We start from the raw sequence: 24,382 nt of genomic DNA on the forward strand, positions 1-24,382 counted from the left end.
GGAAAGGTGGAGTATTGGCATGGAAAAAGTTGAGTACTTCTGGCATAAGGCATCAGAAATGGCAGTACAAATGGCAGAAGTCTTGAGGAAATCTTACTTGTCTACTAAACTACTGTTTCCGTGCACTTTACACAGGTAGGTATGACTATCCCTTTATAAGAGCAAAACCAGATTTGAAATCAGAATTCAAATGCAGCTTATGAAAATCAAATGGGTCACCCATGTGACTAGGTTTGGTCACACACTAAGAGGTGATTTTTCTTTGGTTGAATATTGCTGAATTCAAAATTACTAAGGATAAAGATCTGGGCATCACTGTGGACAATTCAGTGAAACTCTGTGCTCAATGCATAGTGACAGTTTCAAGAGAAAAAAATGTTAAGACATGAAGAATCAATTATATATTTCATCTGTATTCAGTTCTGGTCACCACATCTCTAAAAAGGGAGCTGAAAATGGGGAGAGGGTGTCAGAGACCGGTGATGAAAATGATTAGAAGAATCAAGAGTTCTCTTTATGAAAAGAGGCTGAAAAGCTAGAACTATTGACTTCACAGGGGGGGATGAATTAAACAGACATAAAAGAGGCATACTAAATAATGACTAGATTAGAAAAATTCAATCAAGCACTCCTGTTTACCCTCCCTCGTAATAGAAGAATAAGGAGACATGCAAAAAACAAATTTAAAACTGATAAAAGAAGTTGGGTTTTTACACAACAAATAATTAACCTGTGAATCTGATTGACACAACTGTCATTGAGGCCAGGAGCTTGGTAGGATTTAGTCAAGAATTAGACATTAGATATTTTTATATACACATGAGAAGAATATCCAGAGTTTCACTGAAAATATTTGTTTTTCTTTAAGACATTTAAATCCTGTAGATTTTTCCATAATTGTCTATTCTGGGATTTCTTTGAAATCACCTGGAATTGGCCACTGACAAAGACAGGATGTCAGAATATATTGGCCGCTGGTCTCATTTAGTACTGCAGTTCTTATGTTCCCTTGTCCTTAATACTGCATAACCAGCGGCTGTTTTCCTACCAGAGGAAAATAATACTCTGTGTAAGTACAACAGATGAGAACACAGACATGCTTTAAGCAAAGTAAGTGTACAGAAAGTGCCAATTCAGCATTTGGACTGTAAATAGAAGCAAAAAACTTAATTGAAAATAAAGTGAGTTATGATGTTTTACCACAAGACTTCTCTCTGGAAAGCTTTATATAGGAAAAAGTTATCCTTGAAATCTGAAGTATTTTTGTACATATAATTTCATTTTTTTTTAAATCAAAGACACAGCTTATATCCATTAAACAAAAACAGCAGTAAATTCTAGCCAACAAAAAGTGAAATAGCAAACACATATTGTCAAACCAAAATTCATTCCAATCCCTCGCTACCTCTGTTTGCCATGAAGATCTCTAATGCTGTATTTTGCAGGAGATAGCGTCGGGAAAAAATTGACCGAATCTCTGTGAACAGCCATTTTCCATGGAGTCCCTCTGTATAAGCCAGAATCTAATAAAATAAAAAGGGCTAATAAGTATTTAGGAGCAGACAGGACATTACATTATAAACAAACTATCAGTGTAGGCACCATCACATTTTTTTTTTCCAAAAGTGCTTTCGATCCAGGAAATGGGGAATAAAATAGTTAAATCTGCAACTCCAGTAATATTTAAAAGAAAACAAAAACAAAACCTTAATTCAGTCACTACATCAATAATGCACTTTCAAATTTGGAAAATATGAGAACTATATTTATGCAACTGATTTCAAAGGCTACACAATCAGACTTTTTGTAGTAAGTATTTTAGAGGCCAGCCTTTCATAAGTGCTCAGTAACTAACAGCGCCCAGTGAAAATCTGGCCACTTTATTTAGGGGCCTAAATGGGAGTCATGCTCTTTGGAAAGTCTGGCATCCATTGTCGGTGCCGAGCACTTCTGAAAATCTGCCCTTATTGTTTTTCAAGATCAATTTTTTGGTGTGTTTTTTCCTAGCCAAGCAATTGTTAGAAACTGTATGAAATATGTTACATTTCAGGATTAAATGACAAAAATAGTATTTTTTATGGACGGCAATTCACTTTTGACATTAGATTGATCTACATTTTATTTTAGTGTTGTAACATATAAACAAGAAAAATACCTTTTAAAAAAAATGACCTTAAAAATTGTTCCTTAAGTTTATCGTTAAGGCAATATTCATTCATTCTGGAAGTATAAAGGTTGACTGTATAAGAGGTTAAGTATCATTTTGTCAGCTAAGGTTAAACATAAACCTGCAAATGAACTCGGCATAATCTCTCTATGGAGTAAGCGGTTGTCAAAGTAACTTGTTACAATTCCTGTCATCCAGCTGACAGACACAGATGCTTAGTCTGCCTTCACAATTCAAACTAATCCTATCTTTAGTCCTCAACCACTTTGTTTCTTTGCTGCACCAGTTTTGCCTTTTTATTTCAAAAAGCTTAATTATGAAGGTGTTCAGGGACAACAAGACTGGCACTTCTCTGCCCCAGTTTAACAAAGCATAAGCAACAAGAAAAACTGAACTTAGATTTGTCAAAATAATTTAAATTAATACAATTATGTCGGACTTAAATCCAGTAAAGCAAAGAAGGTAAATTTAAGGCTGGTAGTTGATGCCACCACAATTCTGCTTAAGCAATATAGTACATTATGTTAAAAATCACTTCTTAAGACCCTCTGCAACTATTTAAAAGTGTTAAGCTAAATTCAATGTAGAACATGAGCAAGACTTCTAATGAAATTAGTGGTCTTCAATGAGCAAGTAAGGACAGATTTTGGACACCAACCTGGATACATATGTATGTGTGCAAGTATTATTATTATTATTATTATTTATATTCGAGCAGTGTTTAGAGGCCCCAACCATTGTATACAAACATAGCATATAACACAATATCTGCCCTGAAGAGTTTACAACCTAACAAAATACAAGACAGGCAATCAAAAAACAAACAAATAAGCAACAGCTCAGAAGCACAGAACTTGCAAGGTACAATGTCTCCTCATGTTTCCTCTTCAACACCACCAGCGTCCCCTCACCTCACAATGAAAAAAATGCCCCAAAATTGCTATTTTTAAATCAAATTCTTGAGAGGCACATGAAAGGTAACAGTGATCGGTAATGGTTCCAAACCATTTCTGAAACTGGAGATATAGTAGACTTGGGACCATGTTAACCTTTTTCTTCACCTCTCCCAGCTAACTGACAATGCTGTGTATCCAGGAAACACCATGTAAGGCTTGGTCCATTATATGTATAAAAAGTACCAATGAGAAAGTGTGAAGACAAAGTTCTCATTTACTTTACTCAGATGAAACTTCCAATAATATTTTCAAATCGAGACCTATGTCTTCAGAGATCATATTTAGGAGGGGCCAATGGAGGTAGATAGATCAAAGTGTGCAATTCACAAAATCTCTTAAAGCAAGCAAAGTAAAAATAATTATGACAAGCAGCATTGCTGTATGCACACACATTTTAGAGTCAAACATCAATTACTCAGATATTAGGAGTTAAAACAGAAACCTAAACAATTCAATCACATTAAAAGGCTAAATAGTCTTCTCTCCCCCAACTGGAGTCACTTATGACAATTTGTGTACAATTAAACCATCAAATGGGAAAATTTCCAATACACCTAACAAATGGATTTTTAAAACTAACTTAGAAGCCTCAGAAATACTTTATATTAATGTCTTTCACAGTCATGACAAAGTTATTGAATCCTATGCCAGAAAGTTTATAATAAAAACTCAGACTCAACTACAGAAACATTACCAGGCACCTCTATAACAATTCTTTATTCATTGCAAATAGTTATCAGAAGTGAGAAGCAGCTGAGGCCTAGCTGAGCAAGACCTTCATTTCTTGTTGGAATACTATCTGCCTGGTCTGTAGCTTCACTTCAAAGTCTCTGGAGTTCAATTAAAACTGGATTAGGTGGAAGCAGACCTTCTTTGGGACTTTCTGTTCTCTGAAACTCCACACATACTGACAGCACCCTAGACAAAGGTCTAGCCCTCCAATGAACCAGTTGCTATGGAAACTGCATCATTACCATTGCTCTGCAGTCATCACACCAACTATAGTAGTTTGAAAGATACAGAACACACACTCTTCTTCAATGTTTTTTTACTACATATTTCTTATAAAAACCTGGACCCTTCTTTTGTTCTATCATTTCCAGATTCAGAACATTTGATTTTACCAATAGCTCACATTTCAGAAACATGAAGTATTTACAGAAATCATTAAAGCAAATATAAAAAAAAAGTCAGAATTTGTATTCTATTAAAAAGGGAGCAAAAATGTTTCATCTTTCTTTGAAATTTTGAATTTTATAATTACAACTTTTGAAAATTAAAGATAGTTTCCCTTAAAAAAACCAACATCTCTTTCATTCATATGCCAGATAATATAGGATTTTGTTAATGTAAAGAAAGCTTCTTTATTGTTGCACAATAACCTAAGTTTAAAAGGTGACTATTATGGTTCTAAGGCTTTTTCATTCTCTGTCAATCATTTTGGAGTAACACTTCTAAAACAAAGAGAGGCTAATGTGACTGCATATTCTAATTTAATCTTCACAAATGATATAACCTCCCATCTCAAGAAAAGAAATGGAGAACTATTTCTAGGATTTTACCATTTAATGGCTTTAACACAGAGTTTCAAGACTGAATAGGCAATAAAGATATTTTTATCAGACATGAAAGAAAGAGTACACAGCTTAATAGAAGAGTTCAAAACACTTATGCTAAATGATGGGTTACTCTAAAATTCCAGTTACAAAAACATCCTGTGCAAGCTGATACATATATAGGCTTTAGAGAAACAATGTAAACAAAAAGCATGACAACAAGAAACATCATCAGTTTATGTTCACCTCAGTACAATACCCTCAAGTCATCTCAAACAATATAGACTAAGGCCCGATCCTGCAATCATATCAATCTGCGTGGACCTTTGCACAGCCCTACTGAAGTCAATGACATTCCGCCGGGGTGCAGGATGCTACTGGAGAAACTGAAGACAGAAGAATGAGGGGCAATTAGCCCCTGATTTGAACTTACATTTTAGGCCCTGATTTTGTAATTAGAGTTAACTGGACATTCAGTGCTGGCCTCCAGTTAAGACCATATATAGACTAACAGTCCACTTAATGATGCATGGTAACTATGAATCTATATGTGCTAGTTTCACAGCAGTAAAGTGCCTGCCCCTACATTGTTCTGCCATCTTGCAACGTGAACAAAAAAGCCCTAAAACTACCCCCCCCAAAAAAAAAACTGCTTGAAAGATTAAGAACATAAGAACGGCCATACTAGGTCAGACCAAAGGTCAATCTAGACCAGTATCCTGTCTTCCAACAGTGGCCAATGCCAGGTGCCCCAGAGGGAATGAACAGAACAGTTAATCATCAAGTGATCCATCCCGTCACCCATTCCCACTTCCTGCAAACAGAGGCTAGGGACAGCATCCCTTCCCATCCTGATGAATAGCCATTGATGGACCTATCCTCCATGAATTTATTGAAGGGTTAAAATCCATGTGCATTTTATATAACAACCTGGTATATGGATTGTGCCAGCTCTTTCTCAGACCCAAAGTCCAGAGTTTGGTCTGGAGACCAGAGGCCTAGCAAATAGTGATTAGCTAAGAGAAAGCTGGGGTAAACAGATAATCTTGTTTTGCTAAAATAGGCCTGGTCAGCAAATTGCCAGGTGTTGGAGCTAAGAACTAAATAAGTGTGTCTTATTCAGACTTGCAAATTGAACAAAGGATTCCTGTTCCTATCGTGTCAGTCTCTTCTGTAGAGAACGTTCTTCCCACAGATCAAAGTGGCATCCTTCCACCTCCCTTCCCAGAGACCAATGCCTGCCTTAAGACATAAAGGGGACAATCTTTATTGTTATATACTTTCACTGTTTCTTTGCTTTAACCCCTAGGAATGTACCTGTTGGACAATCAAAGGAGTTGCTCCACTCCTATGGACCCCAAATCAGAATTCAACATATATATTTTTTACTAATAACATTTCATCGAAGTATTAATTAAATGTTAACTTGCTAACTTGAGACCATGGGCAGAGACATTATGTAACCTTTTAACCACTGGCTAATGTGCTATCTTGTCTTGCTGCAAAAACTATCCCAGGGTGTGGAACTGCCTATCCCGTCACTTTCCCCCGCCCATGGAAAATCTATATATTCTATTGTAATCAACTGATTGGCAGTGTCTCTGAGCCTAATAAGCCAGGTGACACTCCAACAGCGCTGTGTGTAATAAACTCCTATGCTTGACCTCTACACAGTATGGATTTATGTCCTTCATTTATCTAGTGTTTTTTTTTTTAACCCTGTTATAGTCTTGGCCTTCACAACATCCTCTGGCAAGGAGTTACACAGGTTGATTATGCGTTGTGCAAAGAAATACTTCCTTTTGTTTGTTTTAAACCTGCTGCCTATTAATTTTATTTGGTGACCCTTAGTTCTTGTGTTATGAGAAGGACTAAGTAACACTTCCTTATTTACTTTCTCCACACCAGTCATTATAGTATAGATTATCATCATCATAGCAGTCCAACAACAGTATCTCTCCATGTTGTATTAAAACATGCGGTCATATCAATTAAATTGTTACAATTTTAAAGATGTACTATTATACGCCATAATAAAAAAATCTTTTATTAAAGGTTAAAAGAACATTTTATTTTAAATTTTAAGCAAACCAATCAAATATCGTATACTCAGTTTTAGAATAAAGTATTATTGATCTTGAAAATGTGACTTCTCTAGAGATAATTAAGTCTGCAAATGGGTTATAGAACTGAACAGTAATTGAATAATTACATCATTTTTGTGTGCCAGACAGCTTAAGTATCACAAGTAAAATAAAAACCAAAGTCTGATGGTTATAGTAACCTTAATCTTTTTATGTCAAGTTTGTATAGAAAGTCATGAGCTTACAAGGAGCTAGATTTTTTTTACAAAAACTGACATATGATCTTCTGTGTAACTGGCTCTCAATCACAGTATTTAAGCCATATAATTGTAGCTTATAGTTATATAGGATTTGTTACTAAAACAAAGTCTTACTGTGCTTCTTGCTTAATAAAGTCCAAACACAACTGACCTAGTACCAAAAAAATGTTAATGATAATTTAAGAATGCATAACTGCTCTTAATCACCACAGGGCTCATTGGCATCATTTTAGATTTTTCATTTGACACATTGCCAGAACAAAACAGAAAACAAACAATATGGGGGGTAGAGTAGTAAGAAAATGGTTTATTTTATTCAATTGTCAAATATTTACTCAAGCAGCTGCTGAATTCTGCATTCTAGCAGTCTCCCCTCCACCCCCACTACAGTCTGATATACCATTCTATTCCACATTTTCATGGGTGACAAATTCAATTAAACATATTCATTACTTTAATGTTCCACTTGGCAGTTTTAGCCAGTATAAAGAATTAAAAATAAATAAATAAATGCTATGTGACCTTTGTATCGATCAGACTAAAATGGTTTAAGCCTGGTTGTGGGTGGTGGAGGGTTTGGGGAAAAAAAACTCTTATGTTTTCTCTTCCAATTACTGGAGGAGATGATAAAACCACAGCAAATGATGTATCAGCTCATTTTATCTTATCGCTTTGGGGCTAGGTGACAATGAAGTTCATATTTCACTGGTTCCCATTGAAGATTGTGAAAATTACTTGCCCTTATGACCTGAAATTTCACTAGAAGACAGAAATTTCTCTTCTGCAAAGTAATGCAATTTTTCAGATGTCAACCTTTAGCCCAGCTTTAAAAATTAATTTCATTTATATTAACCAATGATATTGATATTTTCACAGAACACACTTTGATACATGAAGCACTGACTGGCAAATTGATGTTGTTTTAGATGTGTAAAACTATTTGATTTTAAGCTGCTGTTACAGATCTACAGCAAACTGAAATTCCTATATAATATATATTTGTTCTGGCCTGATGCATCTCAAAACCCCTGGCCTGTAACTAATTCAGAGTCCTTAGTTAGGACTTTATTCCTAATCCTGCTCATATTTAGAAGAATTTGCATATTAGAGGATATACAAATAAAAACCCTTTCTTTAAAAATAAATAAGTCATATGCTGCCAGAGGCTGACGTGCTTGATGAGGTGCAAAACACCTTTAAGCCTTTAAAAATGGTAGAGAAATACTCAGCTGTGTTTACTGAGATTGAATCCCACTCAAAAAGAAAAATTAATGCAGACCCAAGTGTCTAAAGAGGCTCATTCATTAAGAGCAGAAACTAATCCAATGAACAGGACCTACCCATAGGTTTGCTTGTTTGTTTTTAAATTAGAATAGGAAAATTTTATTCATAACCTTTTCTTAAAGTCAGTGGGGTGCTCCTGGCCTGACACACCTCACAATGGCTCCTCAATGGGCCTTCAAGTTTAGTACAGATGTCAGCACCCCATATCCTATCTCCTCCTCTGCACCCAGTAGCTGGTGTAAAGAATCATTCCTTTGGGCTGAAGTGACCCATGCCCTAGCTGGTCTGTAGTGAGCAGGACCAGTGGGTAAAACTCCTTGCCATTGGTAGAAGAGGTTGATATGAAAAAACAAAACAGGGATTGGCTGCTTCATGTGACTGATAATGGGACACAGAGCCTTCAGTTACTACATCACCAGTTCAAACTTTTCTCAGCAGAGCACCGGCGCTTACCAAGACAAAGTATACAGACTGGTAAATGAAGACTTTACTTTTCATCTGGGACAAGAGAATGAAGAACGAGGTAATTATCTATGAGTGCCATGATCTCTTCATCTTAATCAAGATGGCGTACACCTTTTGGATATGGGGAGACAATATGCTCAACATATATATCTTAATATAGAATGAGGTCTGGTTGCTAGTGGGGTATAACAGTTAAGACAATTTGTCCTGGGAAAAAGATGTTCCATTTCTCTCAGCAATGACAAAATTAATCAAAGTTCTGGTTGGTTCTCCCAACTGTGCCAGGTCAGGATTTGGAGTAACACCTCTTTGCTGCAGATTAGACATCAGGCTCCTTCAGGAAGAAAGGGAGTTGGATTTTCAGGGAGCCCTAAATTCTTATAAAACTAGCCTGAGGTCTTGGTTTAGAAGGCCTCAGTGGATGTGCCTGAGTGGCACTTAGGCATTAGTAGGGTCTGCACATTGAAGGGTAGAGAAGGTCAATAACTACTTGGGATGGCTACAGCCTACCACCTTTTACTGCTGCCAGACAAAGTTGCCTTTAGGAATTAACAGTACCAAATTTTAAATAAAAGGCTTAATACAGTTGCAGCTACTTAGCCAAAAGATACTAATTTCTGTCTCCATTTTCATTCGCTTCCTGCCACTCAGTGTCTACATCACCAATTCAAAGACAGCCCAGATTGGTAGTGACAAAACTTGCTGCTATCCAACAGCTGTTCGGTGGCATACGTGAAACAAATTGGTAGTCTCATCTGCTTCCGGTGAACATGTGTGAAAGTTACAACAACCACTTGGCTCAGACTCAGAGGTCAAAAACTTTGAAGCTACAAAGTACTAATTAACAATTACTACTACTGAGACAACTAAGTGCATCCCTTAAAAGGTGGTCTCTCCAACATCTGAGGTATATTAGCAGGAGGTGTGGAAAAACAGGTGCTGCTGCTACCCACTCCATGGATAGAAGCCTTCAGTCTCTAGAGCTGTCAATGCAGCACTTACCACAAGCACTAAATTCCCTTTTTATTAAAAAAAAAAATCAGAAATTCTTGCCTGCTCTCTAGGATGTTTTGTTGGACAAATAGTTCTCTAGGCAACCTCTGTCTTTGCCTCAGACACAATGATGATGTTTATCTTATCTAGAACACATTTATGTACGTAACCAGCAAAAAAAGTTGCAGCAATGCTTTCAGGTCATCAGGAAAAAAAAACACTACACCAACTATGATATTCCCAACCGGAATGTCTGTCTGTCCACTCAGACTGTATCTGCAGCCTACATACACAAGGAAGAAGAATAGTGATTATAAGTAGCTTTGATAGATTTTCCCTTCAATTCTTGTCACAGCATTCACAATATTAGTTACACCACCTTCACATATCCAATAAACTAAAAGGACTACAAAAAGACTAACTAAAACATCTCTTAATTCACAAACAATAGTTAATGGGAATAAACTGCATTTAAATGAATATATTGGGTGATCTCTGTTGAGAATTCCACATTAAAATGAGAACTATTGTTTCTTTAGGGAAAAAACATGTTTAAAACCAAAGCTAAACAAATGTATGATCATGTATGGATTCAGATACACTTGCTTGAATGATCAAGAGTAGTTTGTTTATAGATCTACATACATACTAGGTGAAAGCCTACGCTGTTGTACCGGTGTAATCTGTAAAATGTAAAAAAGTCAAAAATGGCTGAGAACTTAAAAATCCGCCAGTAATAGACTAAATCCCAGTGATGACTGAACCTGGTGATATGCTGAAACAAGAGCTCTCAACCTTGCTTGTAGCTGTCTCCATGCTTCATACTGACTCAACAAATATTCTAGGCTTCCAAGGGAGGCATAGAAAGTGATATACTGTAATCTTATAGTATAGACATAAGAGGGGGAAAGGTAGGAGAGAGAGAGTGTGCTCATGCACATGAACAAACAAGATTATGTTAATGTAGGAGGAACATGGGAATTCCCTTACTGGCCCAGATCCAAGATACATCCAGACCAGTATCCTGTCTCCAACAGTGGCTAGTACCAGTTGCTTCAGAGGAAGGTGTAAGATCCCTGCAGTTGCAAATGTGGGATAATCTGCCTCTCACATTAAATCTCAACTTGGTCTCTCTACTAGTAACAGTTAGAGACTGGCTTAAGCCCTGCAGTATTATAGCCCTTCCAAAATCATTACATTTGATTATAACAACTCTGGATATTCTTGCAATATATATAAACGTCCAATTCTTTTTTGAATCTTACTAAGTTCTTGGCCTCAGTAATTTCACACGATAATTAGTTCCAGGCTAATTACACTTTTTGTGGAAAAAGTATTTCCGTTTATCAGTTCTGAAAGTGCCAAATTTCATTTCCACTGAATGTCCCCTTTTTCTTGGGTTATGAAACAGAATGTATCTGTTAAGGCTCTTCAGGTCCAGTTTATCCCTAGATAGTAGTAATTCCTTAAATTCTTTGCATCAAATGCTTGAAGCAGAGAAGTAGGACAATGCAGATGGTACAGGTGATGTCTCACCATATATGATTCATCACTCATTGTATGGATGGGGTTGGTGGGGTGGGGTAGGCAGGGGACAAAGAATGCTTATGCCATGATTTCTCTGCTTGGATTCTGTGCCTTATCTTGTCTGGGTTGGCTGTGAGCTGCTCTGTAGCCCAGAATCTCTGTAGCATCAAGAACTACAACTAATTCCACTCCTCCTACCTCTGCTTTTGTCCCCAGGGCTTGTGGAGACTGGGAGAGAACACAGTGCTATCTATGTTGCCTTACACTGCTCAGGCATTTGAAGGGGTTCTCCCCAAACACTGGTGGCTTGTTTATTGCACCACCAAAGCAGCATATAGAGACAGAGCAGGGGCCAGATACAGTGCCTACGGTCACCAAAGAAAAACAGCCACCAAACATACATGAACTGAGTAAAAATCACATGTCCTGCAAGAGCAGATATATTTCTGGAGCAAGAGAACTGACCACATCTATCAACCTTAAGGTTTTTTACTATGGCCCATCATTATAGGAGCTCAGCAGCTGTCCTTTTAGGATCATTCATTTAAATAATTTGATATATTAAAAATAAACATACTACAGAATCATGGAGAATTGAGGGCAATATGGAGCAGTGGGTTAATATTACAGCTGCTGGCTTTCACCTTTGTAGGATGTAAAATAAATGTAATAGGCCATGATTCTTCAAGCAGATGTGCTAATGCAGACACCTTTCTCCCAGGGCTGTTTAATGCCCAGACACTATAGGCTTGTGACTAGAGCTTCTGGAGTTACACGGTGAGGTGATAATCACATCTTTCAATCTTCCAAGCGATTGGAAAAAAAAGAGTCTGAAAATGTGACTCGAGCGTAACAATGTCTGCTTCGGACTGCAGACAGCCTTAAAGAACAGCTCTGAAGTTATGAACTGCCCTATGAATCTCAATGGGAGGTTAAGTTAGCGACTGAGTGTTTGAAAAGGGGGAGGGCAATAGAAGCCATCTACATGGCCCCAACAAAGGATTCTATATGACAAGGAGAGAGGGTAGTGGGGTCAGCCTTACTGAGAAGATACAGCCTGGCTGCCAAGGTGCCTCCTTGTTACCACTCCTGTCTCTTAGAGGCTATGAAGGGGCTGCTACCAATATAACCCCCAAAAGAAAGTGCGACCAGTTGCAACTCTTGAGAGAGACAAGGAGGCCTCATGTTGCCCCTGCATCTCTGAGAAAGAAGGAACCTTTCTGCCACTGCCATTCCAGGTAAGGGACAGGGCCATGGCATCAGGATTGGGGCTATCGGCTAAAGACAATCTCATGGTGTATCAACGGCCTCAGATTATTTTAATTTGGCCTTGCCTGCAACAACACAGAATACCATGTAAATAATTGCAAATCAGCACAAGGAATACTTTTGCATCTACCAATACTGCAGATTTGGGACCTTGGTTCCTTGTGTGTATTTCTCCACATCACAAAACTGCTGTACAATTTTGCACAATTGGCACTGGGGTCCAGTGGCAAACTGGGAAGATATAGGGGGTATGTGAGAGAGTGAATCACACTTCAAATTGGAGACCCAAATATACAGGGGGAGGCTGGGATTGAAGTATGGGTGAAGTTCCACAAGGTGCGTAAGTACCTGTGATCTCTTGTCATTTCAAATAAGGACATTTGCTTCCATGACAAGTTGACTGGGCAACTGACAAAATGTCAGATGAAATTCAGTGTTGATAAATGCAAAGGAATGCACATTGGAAAACACAATCCCAACTATATATACAAAATGATGGGTTCAAAATTAGCTGTTACCTCTCAAAAGAGAGATCTTGGAGTCATCATGGAGACTTCTCTGAAAACATCTGTACACTAAGTGTCAGGAACCATTAGGAAAGTGCTAGATAATAAGACAAAAAATATCATAATGCCACTAGCTAAATCCATACCTTGAATCCTGCATGCAATTCTGGTCACCCCATCTCAAAAAATATATACATTAAAATTGGAAAATGCACAGAGAACGGTAACAAAAATGATTAGGTGTACTGGAAAATTTTCATATGAGGAGTGATTAAAAAGACTGGGACTGCTCAGTTTAGGGAAACAGACAACTAAGGGGAGATATGATAGAGGTCTATAAAATTGTGACTGGGGTGGAGGAAGTGAATAGGAAAGTGTTTCACATAATACAAGAACCAGGCAGCAGATTTAAAACAAACATAAGGAACACATAGTCAACCTGTGGAACTTGTTGCCAGGGGGTGTAATGAAGGCCAGAAGTATAACTGGGATCAAAAAAGAATAAGAGACGTTCATAAAGGATAGCCAAAATGGTCAGGGATGCAACCCCATGCTCTGGATGTCCCTAAGCCTCTGACTGCCAGAAGCTGGGCCTGGAAGACAGGGGATGGATCCCTTGGTAATTGTTCTATTCTGTTCATTCCCTCTGAAGCACCTGGTACTGGCAACTGTTAGAAGACAGTATACTCGGCTAGATGATCTGTCCTAGAATGGTCATTCTTGTGTTCTTAAGTTTGAAGTACAGGATATACAGTTAGTTTATATATTTCTGGCACCTGGAAGATGAGTGAAACACTATCTCATTTCTGGGAGAGGAGTGTATCATTCCCCACGTGGGTTAGGAACAAATTCACAACTATAAACTTTTCGTACTTTACCCATTAAGATATCAGTATCTCTGCACAAGATGCTGTGGAGTAGGCATAGGGCCTCACAAAGGGATAGGTATATCTGTGAGGGCAGTCAGTTTGGTGGCTGTCGCAGAAACCCTCATTGTTGAGGACTTGATGAAGATTAAGAGACAAAGAGATTAGTCCCTTCTTCCAGCAGTATTCAAGGACTACCTGTTTTGATGGTTGGGATTTTTCAGTGTCGTAAATTAATACAACTTCAGTGTCTAGCACAAATAGTATCATTAACATGTGTTCAGGCACTCCTTTCTAGGTTCTGCAGCCATTGATTGACCGATTGATATAACATTATCTCTGGCTGGCAAATTTTGCATTTCCGATTGATTTAATGATATTTATGGATTTTAAAATACAATATAATTAAATGGTGTAAAAACAATCAATTTCAGAAAGTATGAATGTGAGCTTTTGGAACTCAAACATTGATATAGACTGTTGTAGCTAAGGAACCCACTGACAGCAGTAAAACATCTAAAGATGGCAACTATCTGCTTTTCAGTGTTCCACCCAAACAGAATGCCCATGTTGATAGAGTCCACTTTGTTTTAAACATGTGTTTGCAAATCTTAAGTACTGTCATCTCATCTCCCTGTTGGAGTTTGATTGATTACTCCTTTTCCTTATGTTCATTAATCTCATCACCTTATCTTTTATACCACTTCATTTTAGCAGAAAGGCAATAATAAAACCCTCATCCATTATCCTTTTACTCATCTAGTCATGCAGAAATGGTTAATAACATTCTACAAATTGAACTTCAATCACCTCATTTTTTCCTTTGTCGAATGCACATTAAAGTATATTCCAAAAGTGCAATTTGTTTTACCAGGGAATTTGTGTTATATTGCTACAGACAACTAAAATTAAGTGTTTCTCAGTTTGGTTATTAAATATATCCAACTGTCCTTTTATCTCTGATACTAAAACATTAACTCATTTTATTAGGGTATAATAATACAAGAGCCTTATCTCCCAGAACACGGAGACATCTAGTCTGCCTAATAGTAAGTGTTATACAATGGGTCATTTATCTTATATTTTTTTAAATTATGCTTGCAGTAGTTTATGAATTGGTACATTATTGCAGATGAAATTGCTCTCCATTTAAGAAAAGTTAATTTGTTTACATGCAGGCTTATCTTCAAATGCAAGCCCCATTAGAGAAGCGGTCTGTAACTGTCAGAGCAAGTGAAAAGGGGGAATAGATGGATACTGGAAAATTCAGCAGCACAATAATTTAATACTTCAATCACCAGTTTGTAGTTTGAAGTAATTAACAGTGTGCTAGATCCACTTTGCAAAAAACCCGTGATCCTAAAAATGATCGGGCAATTATGTAACTTCCAGTAACAGTCTGGAAACATTCTTCATAAACTTTTTTTTCTCATCTTTATGAACAATGATTCATCTTTATCCAACTAAACTGGACTATGGGTCCTCAAAAATAACCACATTCTAAAGATACATGCTGGAAAGACATTATTAATTACTGATTGTTTCTTACAGTAAAAAAATGAGAGCAATATCCCGGCACCATTTAAATCAATGGCAAAACTCCAATTGACTTCGGTGGGGCAGGATTTCACCCTGTGTTTACTCATGCTTTGGCCATTAACTCAATGAGCTGTGAAAAGCATAGGACTTCAGGTAAGGCCATGAAAACTTGTGTACTTTTACACAAATATAGCCACAATAATTTAAGAAGGCTATTACTGCTACTATTCTGTAAAGATACGTTCCCCAGTATCATTTTCCTTTCTCAATTATCTTAAGGGTTCTAACTACACATCATTTGTGTGACTTTGGGTGATCAAATTCTGACCATAGTTCTCCCTTCAATGAAGGAGGGAGTTAAGTATAGTTTACTACCATAATAAATGCTTGTACTAAATACATGCTTGTAATACTGATGATTATTATAGATTTTATACATGGACATCGAATATCACCTACTTTTCATGTTGAACACAGGCATGTACACAATTTAAGTAAATCTTCCTTGTAAAAATGTACCTGCCTGTAACGGGTCGGACTCACCCCTGAGGCGCCTCCTGCTGGTGACTCCGGGAATTAGCTCGTTCCAGCGCTGGAGCGCCCTCTGCAGGCCGGTGATCCGCCTGTCTTCTGGCCCCCGTGTCCCTCCCTGGACCCGGTGCCCTCTTACATGGGGTGCTGCCCCCTGGCAGTAACCCCTTTCTCTCTGGGTTTCCCCTCCCCAGGGAACCCCCACCTTCTATCCCCACCTCGCCTCAGTATATGGCTACTGCCAGTCATTGTCTAGCCCCACACTCTGGGGCAGACTGCAGTATCAGCCTACTCATCACAGGCAAAGGGGTTTGGACCTGCTGCCTTAGCCTACCCCTGGGCTGCCCCCTCTGCAACCCCTAGTACCTGTTAGCCCTCTGCTAGGCCGCAGCCTAGGGCTTTCCAGGCTGGAGCTCCCCAGCTCCTCAGCCTTGCTTCACTCAGGTATCCAGTCTCAAGCTCCCTGCAGCTAGGCCCTTCTCTCTCTGAAGGCAGAGAGAGACTGCTGTCTTTTGGCTCCAGGCTCCCCTGGCCTTTTATAGGGGCCAGCTGTGGCCTGATTGGGGTGTGGCCCAGCTGCAGCCACTTCCCCAATCAGCCCAGCTTTTAGAGCTGCCCCTCTCAAGCCCTGCCAGGCCCCTTTTTAAACTCCTCAGGGCAGGAGCAGAGGTCCACCCTGCTACACAGCCCCATAAATGTTGAGTATAGAGCATCTTGACACTGCTCTGTATGTACCACGTAACCACATTCAGCCCTGTCAGAAGCAAGTTCTACTCCCTTTGAAGTCTATAATTCTGCCACTCAAGCGTTATGGGACAACAACATCTTGATGAACATACCTGAAAGTGTCAACAGCTACATTTTCACTTTCTTGTGCAATATGAGATCCTGATGTAAAAACAAACCAACCAGCTCCAAACTCAGTACATGCAATTGCCATATATTCATTGCAAAGCTACTGAATTTAATAGAACATTAAGAGCTACCAAAGCCAAAATTTTCAAATATAGGGTCTTAAGGTTAGGTTTCTAAATCCATATTCATGCACCTAAGTGAAAGTGTCCCAATTATCACCGGATGTGATCTGAGGATTATGGTAACTAAAAGAGATCCTAAGCATCACCTGAAATGATGTAATTTTTCAGTCTGCTCACTTTCTAGAATGGTACAAGTTAAGTCACTTAATTTAGGCATCTTCTGTTTTGAAAGATTTCACACCTCTTTTTACATGAGTCATATAACTGAGAGATCTTCAAGATGCTTTCTATTTCTTGAACATCTACCTTAATAAGATGTAAATAAAAGAGCCATTTATATTCCTCATGACAGAGTCTAGTTTTGTGAAAATTGTACAAATCTGATATAAATTGGGAATAAGAGAAAGCAGGATACAATCTTAAGGATCCTTTAAATTGCTGGCTACAGTTTCCTAGTAAAAATTTAAGTTTATACTAAACAAATTTAACTCATTTGGCTCATTTTATGCTTTTTCAAAGTAAACTACAGATGATACAGTACTCTGATATGACAATATATCACAGGAATATATGAACAAGAGAGTAGTAAGCAAGTCTACATAAGTCTTGATTCTAATCTCTAACCACATCCCTGTACAATATAACATGTCATCACCCATAAGTAAATGAGTTCATCAATTTAATGAGGATTCAGACAAATCGACTGTCTAATGAGCACTCAAACTGATGTGGCAGGGGTTCTGCTCCAGTGCTGACAAAATCACTTTGATGAAACTGTGACAAAAGCACCAAAGCACATTTACCTGCAACTAATCAACACGAAATGATAATCAGTATTTGCAAACTATATAGTGAAATGCTTTTTTGTATCAGCGATTTTTGGCATTTCGGTGCTTCTGCTTGCAGCAATCACTCCATTATTCCACCCTCCCACACACCTTTCAGGAAACCCTGTGCATATTATTGGAATTCATTTTGTTAGAACTTTAAACAATTTTCTTGGATTCTTTTAGAAGGCTGTATTTTGGGGGTGGAGGGAGAGTGGGTAATGATCTTAAATTCATTTACTTTGAGTATGCCAAGAGAATTTCCAAAAGCAGATAGCCATGCTTCCCAATTTTACAAACATGCCATGTACTAGTGTAAATAAAAAATAAATTAAAATATGTTCCAGCCTTGGGAGTGAGTCAGGAAAGTAACACTGGTCTCTTGTTAAAAAAAAATAGTAAAGATTTAACTCTAAATTTCAAGTGAACAGCAATGGCCCCACACTTGTTTTCCAATCCTGTGTTCCTGAGCAGCAAAAACGCAAGGGGCAGGAAAGGGGAAATGGACCTAACAAGTATGTTACCCATCACTGCTGTTATGCATAAATCCGTAAATCTTTGCCCACAACCACTCAGAGGAATTTCTGATGGCCAACACTAGCCAATTATTGTGCAGTCTAGTTTCAAAGGGCAGGGGCCATGATTGGCTAGACAAGTGGAGTGAAGGGTTAAAAAAACTAGTGGGTAAAAAAATGCTATCAGCTTGCCATTATTTACTATAAAAAATAGGGCTAAAACATAGCCTGTCTCTGAGTCTCCCAGCGTGGTTTGTGTCAGACTTACATCATCTGTTTAGACTAAATTCCATAGGGCAACAAGAGCATCTTGTACAATGCTAAGCACAGGGGTGTTATTTAAATAATAAGTGACACAGAGGTAGCCCAGCAATGTCTTTTACCTGCCATATCCCTAATTACACAGTTACCCCAAAATGGCATTGACACAGTCACGGTCATATACATCATACAGCCAAGCACTAACTCATTTACCAGAATGCATCTCAATCTTTTTTTCTTGTATTCTATAGCGGTTTTGTGCTTTGAATGATAATGATATTTCTTTTTCATATTAAACAGTTCTATCTTTTAATAGCTGATTGCTATTGTACAGGTATTACTGCACAGATGGTTAGGAAATTTATCAGCAGTGTCCATCTAGGTACTTGGGAAGAAGCAGTTCTTAGGTCTTGAAGGTCTAGACACAGACTTAGGAAACAGTAGAAAATACTGACTTCTGCTGAAGGGCACTGAGAGCTCATCCTAGTTCTTGTGCAGCAGATTAATGAAACTGCTAGGCACAGGGATGTGACTCAAAGCATGGGAATTTGAGGCTTGAATCCTTAAAATGGTAATCCTAAAAAGCCATCCAGAGACCGTGTAAAGGGATCATTCTAGGGTAAAACTAGAGAGCATTCAGAAGGCAAATAACTTACCACTTGTTCAGTTATAATGGACAATATTTTCCAAATTACAAAGAAAAATTACCATATATACTCAATCATAAGCCAGTTCATTTATAAGCTGACCCTCCCAAGATGGATAAATAAAAATGGAAAATTTTTATGACCTGTTCATAAGCCAACCCTATAATTCAGGGGTCAGCAAACTTTGGCTCCCAGGCCATCAGGATAAGCCGCTGGTGGGCCAAGATGGTTTGTTTATCTCACGTTCGCAGGCACAGAGGTAAACCTAAGTAAACAAAGTGTCCTGGCGCGCCAGCTGCTTACCCCAACGGACCGGGACAGCAACTGGTGGAGAGACTCTGGCCCCGCCTCTTCCCTTCTGGCTCTGCTGGCTGTGCTGCCTCTCCTTGCTCCCTCTGTTGGGGGGAGGGGCTGTGTCCCACCTCTCCCTTTCTATACCCATTCATAAGCCGACCCCCTTCTCTAGTACTTCCCTTTTTTACTAAAAAAATGTCGGCTTATGAACGAGTATATATGGTAAATGCCCAACTCACACTGAAACCGAATGGAAGAAGGGTACCTCTCATATGTTCCCAGTTGTGATTCTTAATAAAGTTTGGCATGCTTGCCTTCATCTTAAAACCATATCTTATTATTCAAAGGGAGACTGCAAGTTAAAGTTAGAAGTATTTTAATACTTTGGCTTTTTTTTCATATATAAAGTTAACACATTCAGGGTTCTTTCTGCCAAACATTTTATATACCATCACAGCCAAATTGTAGTGGTGGAATATAAGTGCTATTTTACGTATATTTTTTTCAATACAGAACCAAAAATACTGTAATTTCAATGTCCCTTGCTGAACCATAGTATCGTATACCCACAGTACATAGTGTTTTTGATAATTCAGTGACTTAAGCTTGAAAGAGCAAAACTTGTACTTCTTTTCATTCACCTGATTCTTATTCATTTCAACTGACTGCACATATTTTGAAGACTGATTTAAAGATTTATACCAACAACCATATTTCACAGACCTGTACATATTTCAAAACACTATGATTGTTTGTACAGGTGTACAGTAGATCTATGTGCTGGAGTGATTTTGAACATGTTCCTTCATAATTAAGTACCAATGCATTCTGTACATGTTTTTATTGATTATGTAAAAGTTAATCTATCTGTAATGAATACCATATACAAACACTGATCACACCGCAGAAAATAAAAAAAAAGGTACCAGTAGAGAACCAAAAAAAAAAAATGGTGTGTCTGTGTGTGCTGTAGACTGAAGAAAACTATGATTAGCTTTAAAGAAGGATGCTCTCATTAAGGAAAATAACATTCAATTTAATCTTAAATCCATTTATACATTTCCCCTAACATGATTTCCCAGTTTAGAGGATAGCAAATGTGTGTGTTATACAGCTCTTTGTAATGGGGAATATTAAAGTCCAACACATTGCAGGAGGCCCCACTGTCTAGCTGAAATTGCACTAGTTGTTTCCCTATTAACACTGCTGCATTCATGGAGTTTAATATTGTCCCCTGTTGCTTTCCTGTCCCAACAGCCTGAACCTGATACACTCTGGGACTCAAGAAGACAGTCATGATATCATCATGGCTGTCTGATGTGCCCTCCCACTCTTGTACAATGCTGACTGAATCTTTCTGGGACCTTCTCCATATTTTTCACACACTGCCAGGGCCAGCTCCAGGCACCAGTGCACCAAGCAGGTGCTTGGGGCGGCCAACGGGAAGAGGTGGCACGTCCGGATCTTCAGCGGCAATTTAGCAGTGGGTCCCTCAGTCCCTCTCGGAGGGAAGGACCTGGCGCCGAATTGCCACCGAATAATGAAGTGGCAACAGTAGAGCTGATGCCTAAGTGCCGATCACAGCCTTTTTTTTTTTTTCCTTTTGCCGCATGGGGTAGGAAAAATGCTGGAGCCGGCCCTGCACACTGCTAAAATGGTTCAACTTTCCACATTTCTTGCAATGCTGTCCTAGTGCGGGCCACTTCTCTTTTACCCACTCATGCTATCTCCTATAGTAAATGTGTCTGTCTCAGAGTCTGGAACCCTGGCTACTGCTCTCCTTTGTTATTGTCTCATTGCATGTACTTCTGGGGGCTAGGGCCCCTTCTGCATTCTAGGGCTTTCATCATTTCTCTTGAGCCTTTTACTGCACACCATGTCTAGGCACATCTAATGTGAGATTGCCTTCCTGGAGTAGCCGTTCCCACAGGTGGTGATCTCAAGTGCCGCAGACTATCCTGTCCTGAATCAGGGAGCTTGCAAAGTCCCCCAAATGCCTTATACATACCAGCATGTAGCAGCCAGTATATATAAGGCAGTAACACAGAGGTCTAGTCCCGCCCCTTCAAATGGTCTCTAGTAAAAAACCTGTGTCACACCACAGTTTTGTTCTGCTTTGGGGAGTAATACCTTCTCAAAGCTTCTAGGGCTGCTGTGAGGCTTGAGGCACTGGTGAGCTTCAGAGTGCTGCAGATCTTTCTGCCATGCTCTCCAACCAGTAAAATACTAGTTACACTTTCCTGCTATTGTCATGTCCCTATACAGTCAGGTCTGTGTACACTTGAACTCCTCCCTATGTCGATTACTGGGCTAGGTTTGTATCTGCAAAATCCAGGTTCCGAGGGGCTGAGTTCCATGGCTCACACTGCCAGTTTCTGCGCTGCAGAAAGCTTATAGCTCAGATGCTGCCACCATGTTTCATCAGTAAAGAGTGAAGCTGAATGCAAATGAAACTGAACAAGTATAATTTTATTAAATCCTGTCCACTGCTCTTTCCATGTGACTGAGTTGCTTCCAGCCATTTCCCATTCACCCTGTTTTCTTCATAACAGCCCGTCCAAGGGACATGGGCTCTCAGACTCCAGTGATACAGCTACTAATCTCCCACACTGCAGTTACAGACTTTGTATGAAAGCTAAATTTAATTACAGTTTATCTGAAATAATATAAAATTATGTATAATCTAGATATTACAGATATTTTTATGTCTGACCTTGGGGGGGTGGTATTTTATTACTAAACAAGTGAGACTACTGGTCTATTTCCATGAGGATTCATGTAAATATATAAATAAAAACAATTTTGCATTCTCAGCTCAGATAAAAAAGTGTTACCCCAACCCCCAACAGAACGTGTTCTTAATTACATGCATTCACTTCTTTTCCCAATTAACTACTCTGAGCCAAAGATTTGTAAAGGCTGAAGCTTTATGTACAATTAACAGTCAAACTGTAACACAAATTACATGTCATCCTTATCACAGTTTACACATTGAACTCCTGTATCTTGTTGCCAGCAGACAGCCCTTTCTATCTAGGGAATATTGTCATGAATTTGTTCAGTGTCTGAGTACAACATCTCACACCAAAAAAGGGTTTACTACACACTCCATGTCATGAGTGCAGAGAGCCCTATCACACCATTTTTTCATTCTGTTAATAAGCAGGTTGTATGCATATTGCACAGCACAAGGCCAGTTTAGTATTTCTACAGGCCTATCTTAATTCAGATTTCCATATAGTACACAACATGGGATAATATCACAAGCATAAATACTTATAATCAGTTAAGAGAGATCTCCCTGTCTTGTCTGAACATACTTCCAAGGAGTTTAAGGATACCAATATGCTATTCCAGGCAAAATTATCCAACTCTAATTGAAGTCCAATGATCTACATTCCATATTCAAGCATATATTTACATCTAAATATATTTGGCTTTCTGCTTGCATTACTGTCCCAAACATTCTCCTTTCCTATCTGTGACTGAGCAGTAATCATTAAAAAAAACAAACACACACATAGCTGCTATTTAGGTATGAATAACCATGCTCAAGAGAAATACTTCAATGTTATAATAATTAAAGCACATTAAAAAGTTAACTGAAATTTTTTTTTCTAAAAAAATCACCTATTTACTAGCATTAAGAGAATACATGGCTATAATTAAAATAGCTAAGTACATCTTGAAGCAAAGTAGCTGAAAAAAAACATTGCTTTTCTTCTTACCTGCCATAAGTAGAGGTCAGGATTCTGTATTTTACCTGCTACAGTTGAAGACTTCAACACCCAAAACAGTGTCAAGAATGTTGCTCTCTATTATTCTTTACGTGCTTGGGATGTCATTCACTTTGTATGGGAACTCTAGTTTTGGCAGTTAAAATCCTTTCAGTTTACCTTTGCATTTAAATATGTATTTATCATTTTTATTGATATAATTATGGAACTGAAATCTCAGTGTTGAGACTTTTTAAAAAAAATTTCCTTTGTACAAACATTTTACAATTTGCCATAACCTAGTGTATGCTTTACAAGGTTTTCAAAATATTATTTGGGGTCTGTAACCCATTCCACTATTTTATATTTGGATTTTAAATAATATAGTTCATAAATATCTCTTTCCTGAGTAAGATTTCCGCAACATGAGATTGCCTGTTCTTGATAATTTTTCTTACGTAAGAAGCAGCTAAATGTAATCCCTTAGCATTTCATTATGTTTTTTCTAAATTCCTCCCTACAAGCTATTCTCTCATACATATAAATATCTGTCTAGGTTTATCTGTGTAGAGACAAGCACTAATGAACTAACACTAATGTTATACGTCATTTTTTCTTCTGAATTATTTACCAATTGGCAAATATTTCAGATTTAAATTCTGGTACTCATCTGACCAATTTCCATGAATATTCAAGCCAATTCAAGCTTCTGTGTTGCTTTAAGCTTCTTTATGTACAACAAACAGTATTCAATTCGTGAACAATTACAATGTTTAGTATCATATTTAAAACCACCATTCAAACCTTTTCTTAATGCTATTATCAGTTTTTCTTCTGAAACAATTTTGTGTATAAATATAAAAGCACTGGATTTTTATTGATGCTGCCCTCTTTGTTTTGTTCCCCTCTGCAAAGCCCTTTTGGGACACTAAGCCTGCATTTACCATAATACGGATTAAACTCTTTGTCCTATTGCACAGAGTTTGTTAGCAGGTTAGTCTTTTTACATTCTTCACAGCCTGCCTGCAGCTTACCCTTTAGGCCTCACAAAATACTTCTGTGGATTTACAAAAATGCCAGAGTGGTCTCAGGGTTAATTGGAAGAAAAGTGAAGCCTTTAACGCATTGACTCATTAAACATT

At 38.2% G+C, this 24,382-nt stretch overlaps 1 protein-coding gene across 5 annotated transcripts in view; it reads right to left on the bottom strand.

Moving 5' to 3' along the window:
* LRBA (LPS responsive beige-like anchor protein) overlaps nucleotides 1–24,382 on the bottom strand; it is a 565,586-nt gene that overhangs the window by 197,245 nt on the left and 343,959 nt on the right. For all 5 annotated transcript variants that reach the window (XM_039542019.1, XM_039542017.1, XM_039542018.1 and 2 more), the window contains one exon: nucleotides 1,406–1,523. In XM_039542019.1, the coding sequence (XP_039397953.1) occupies nucleotides 1,406–1,523 (118 nt within the window). The remainder of the gene's footprint in view (nucleotides 1–1,405; nucleotides 1,524–24,382) is intronic.

This window comes from Mauremys reevesii, linkage group 5, assembly GCF_016161935.1.
Source record: "Mauremys reevesii isolate NIE-2019 linkage group 5, ASM1616193v1, whole genome shotgun sequence".
Classification (NCBI taxonomy): Eukaryota; Metazoa; Chordata; order Testudines; family Geoemydidae; genus Mauremys; species Mauremys reevesii.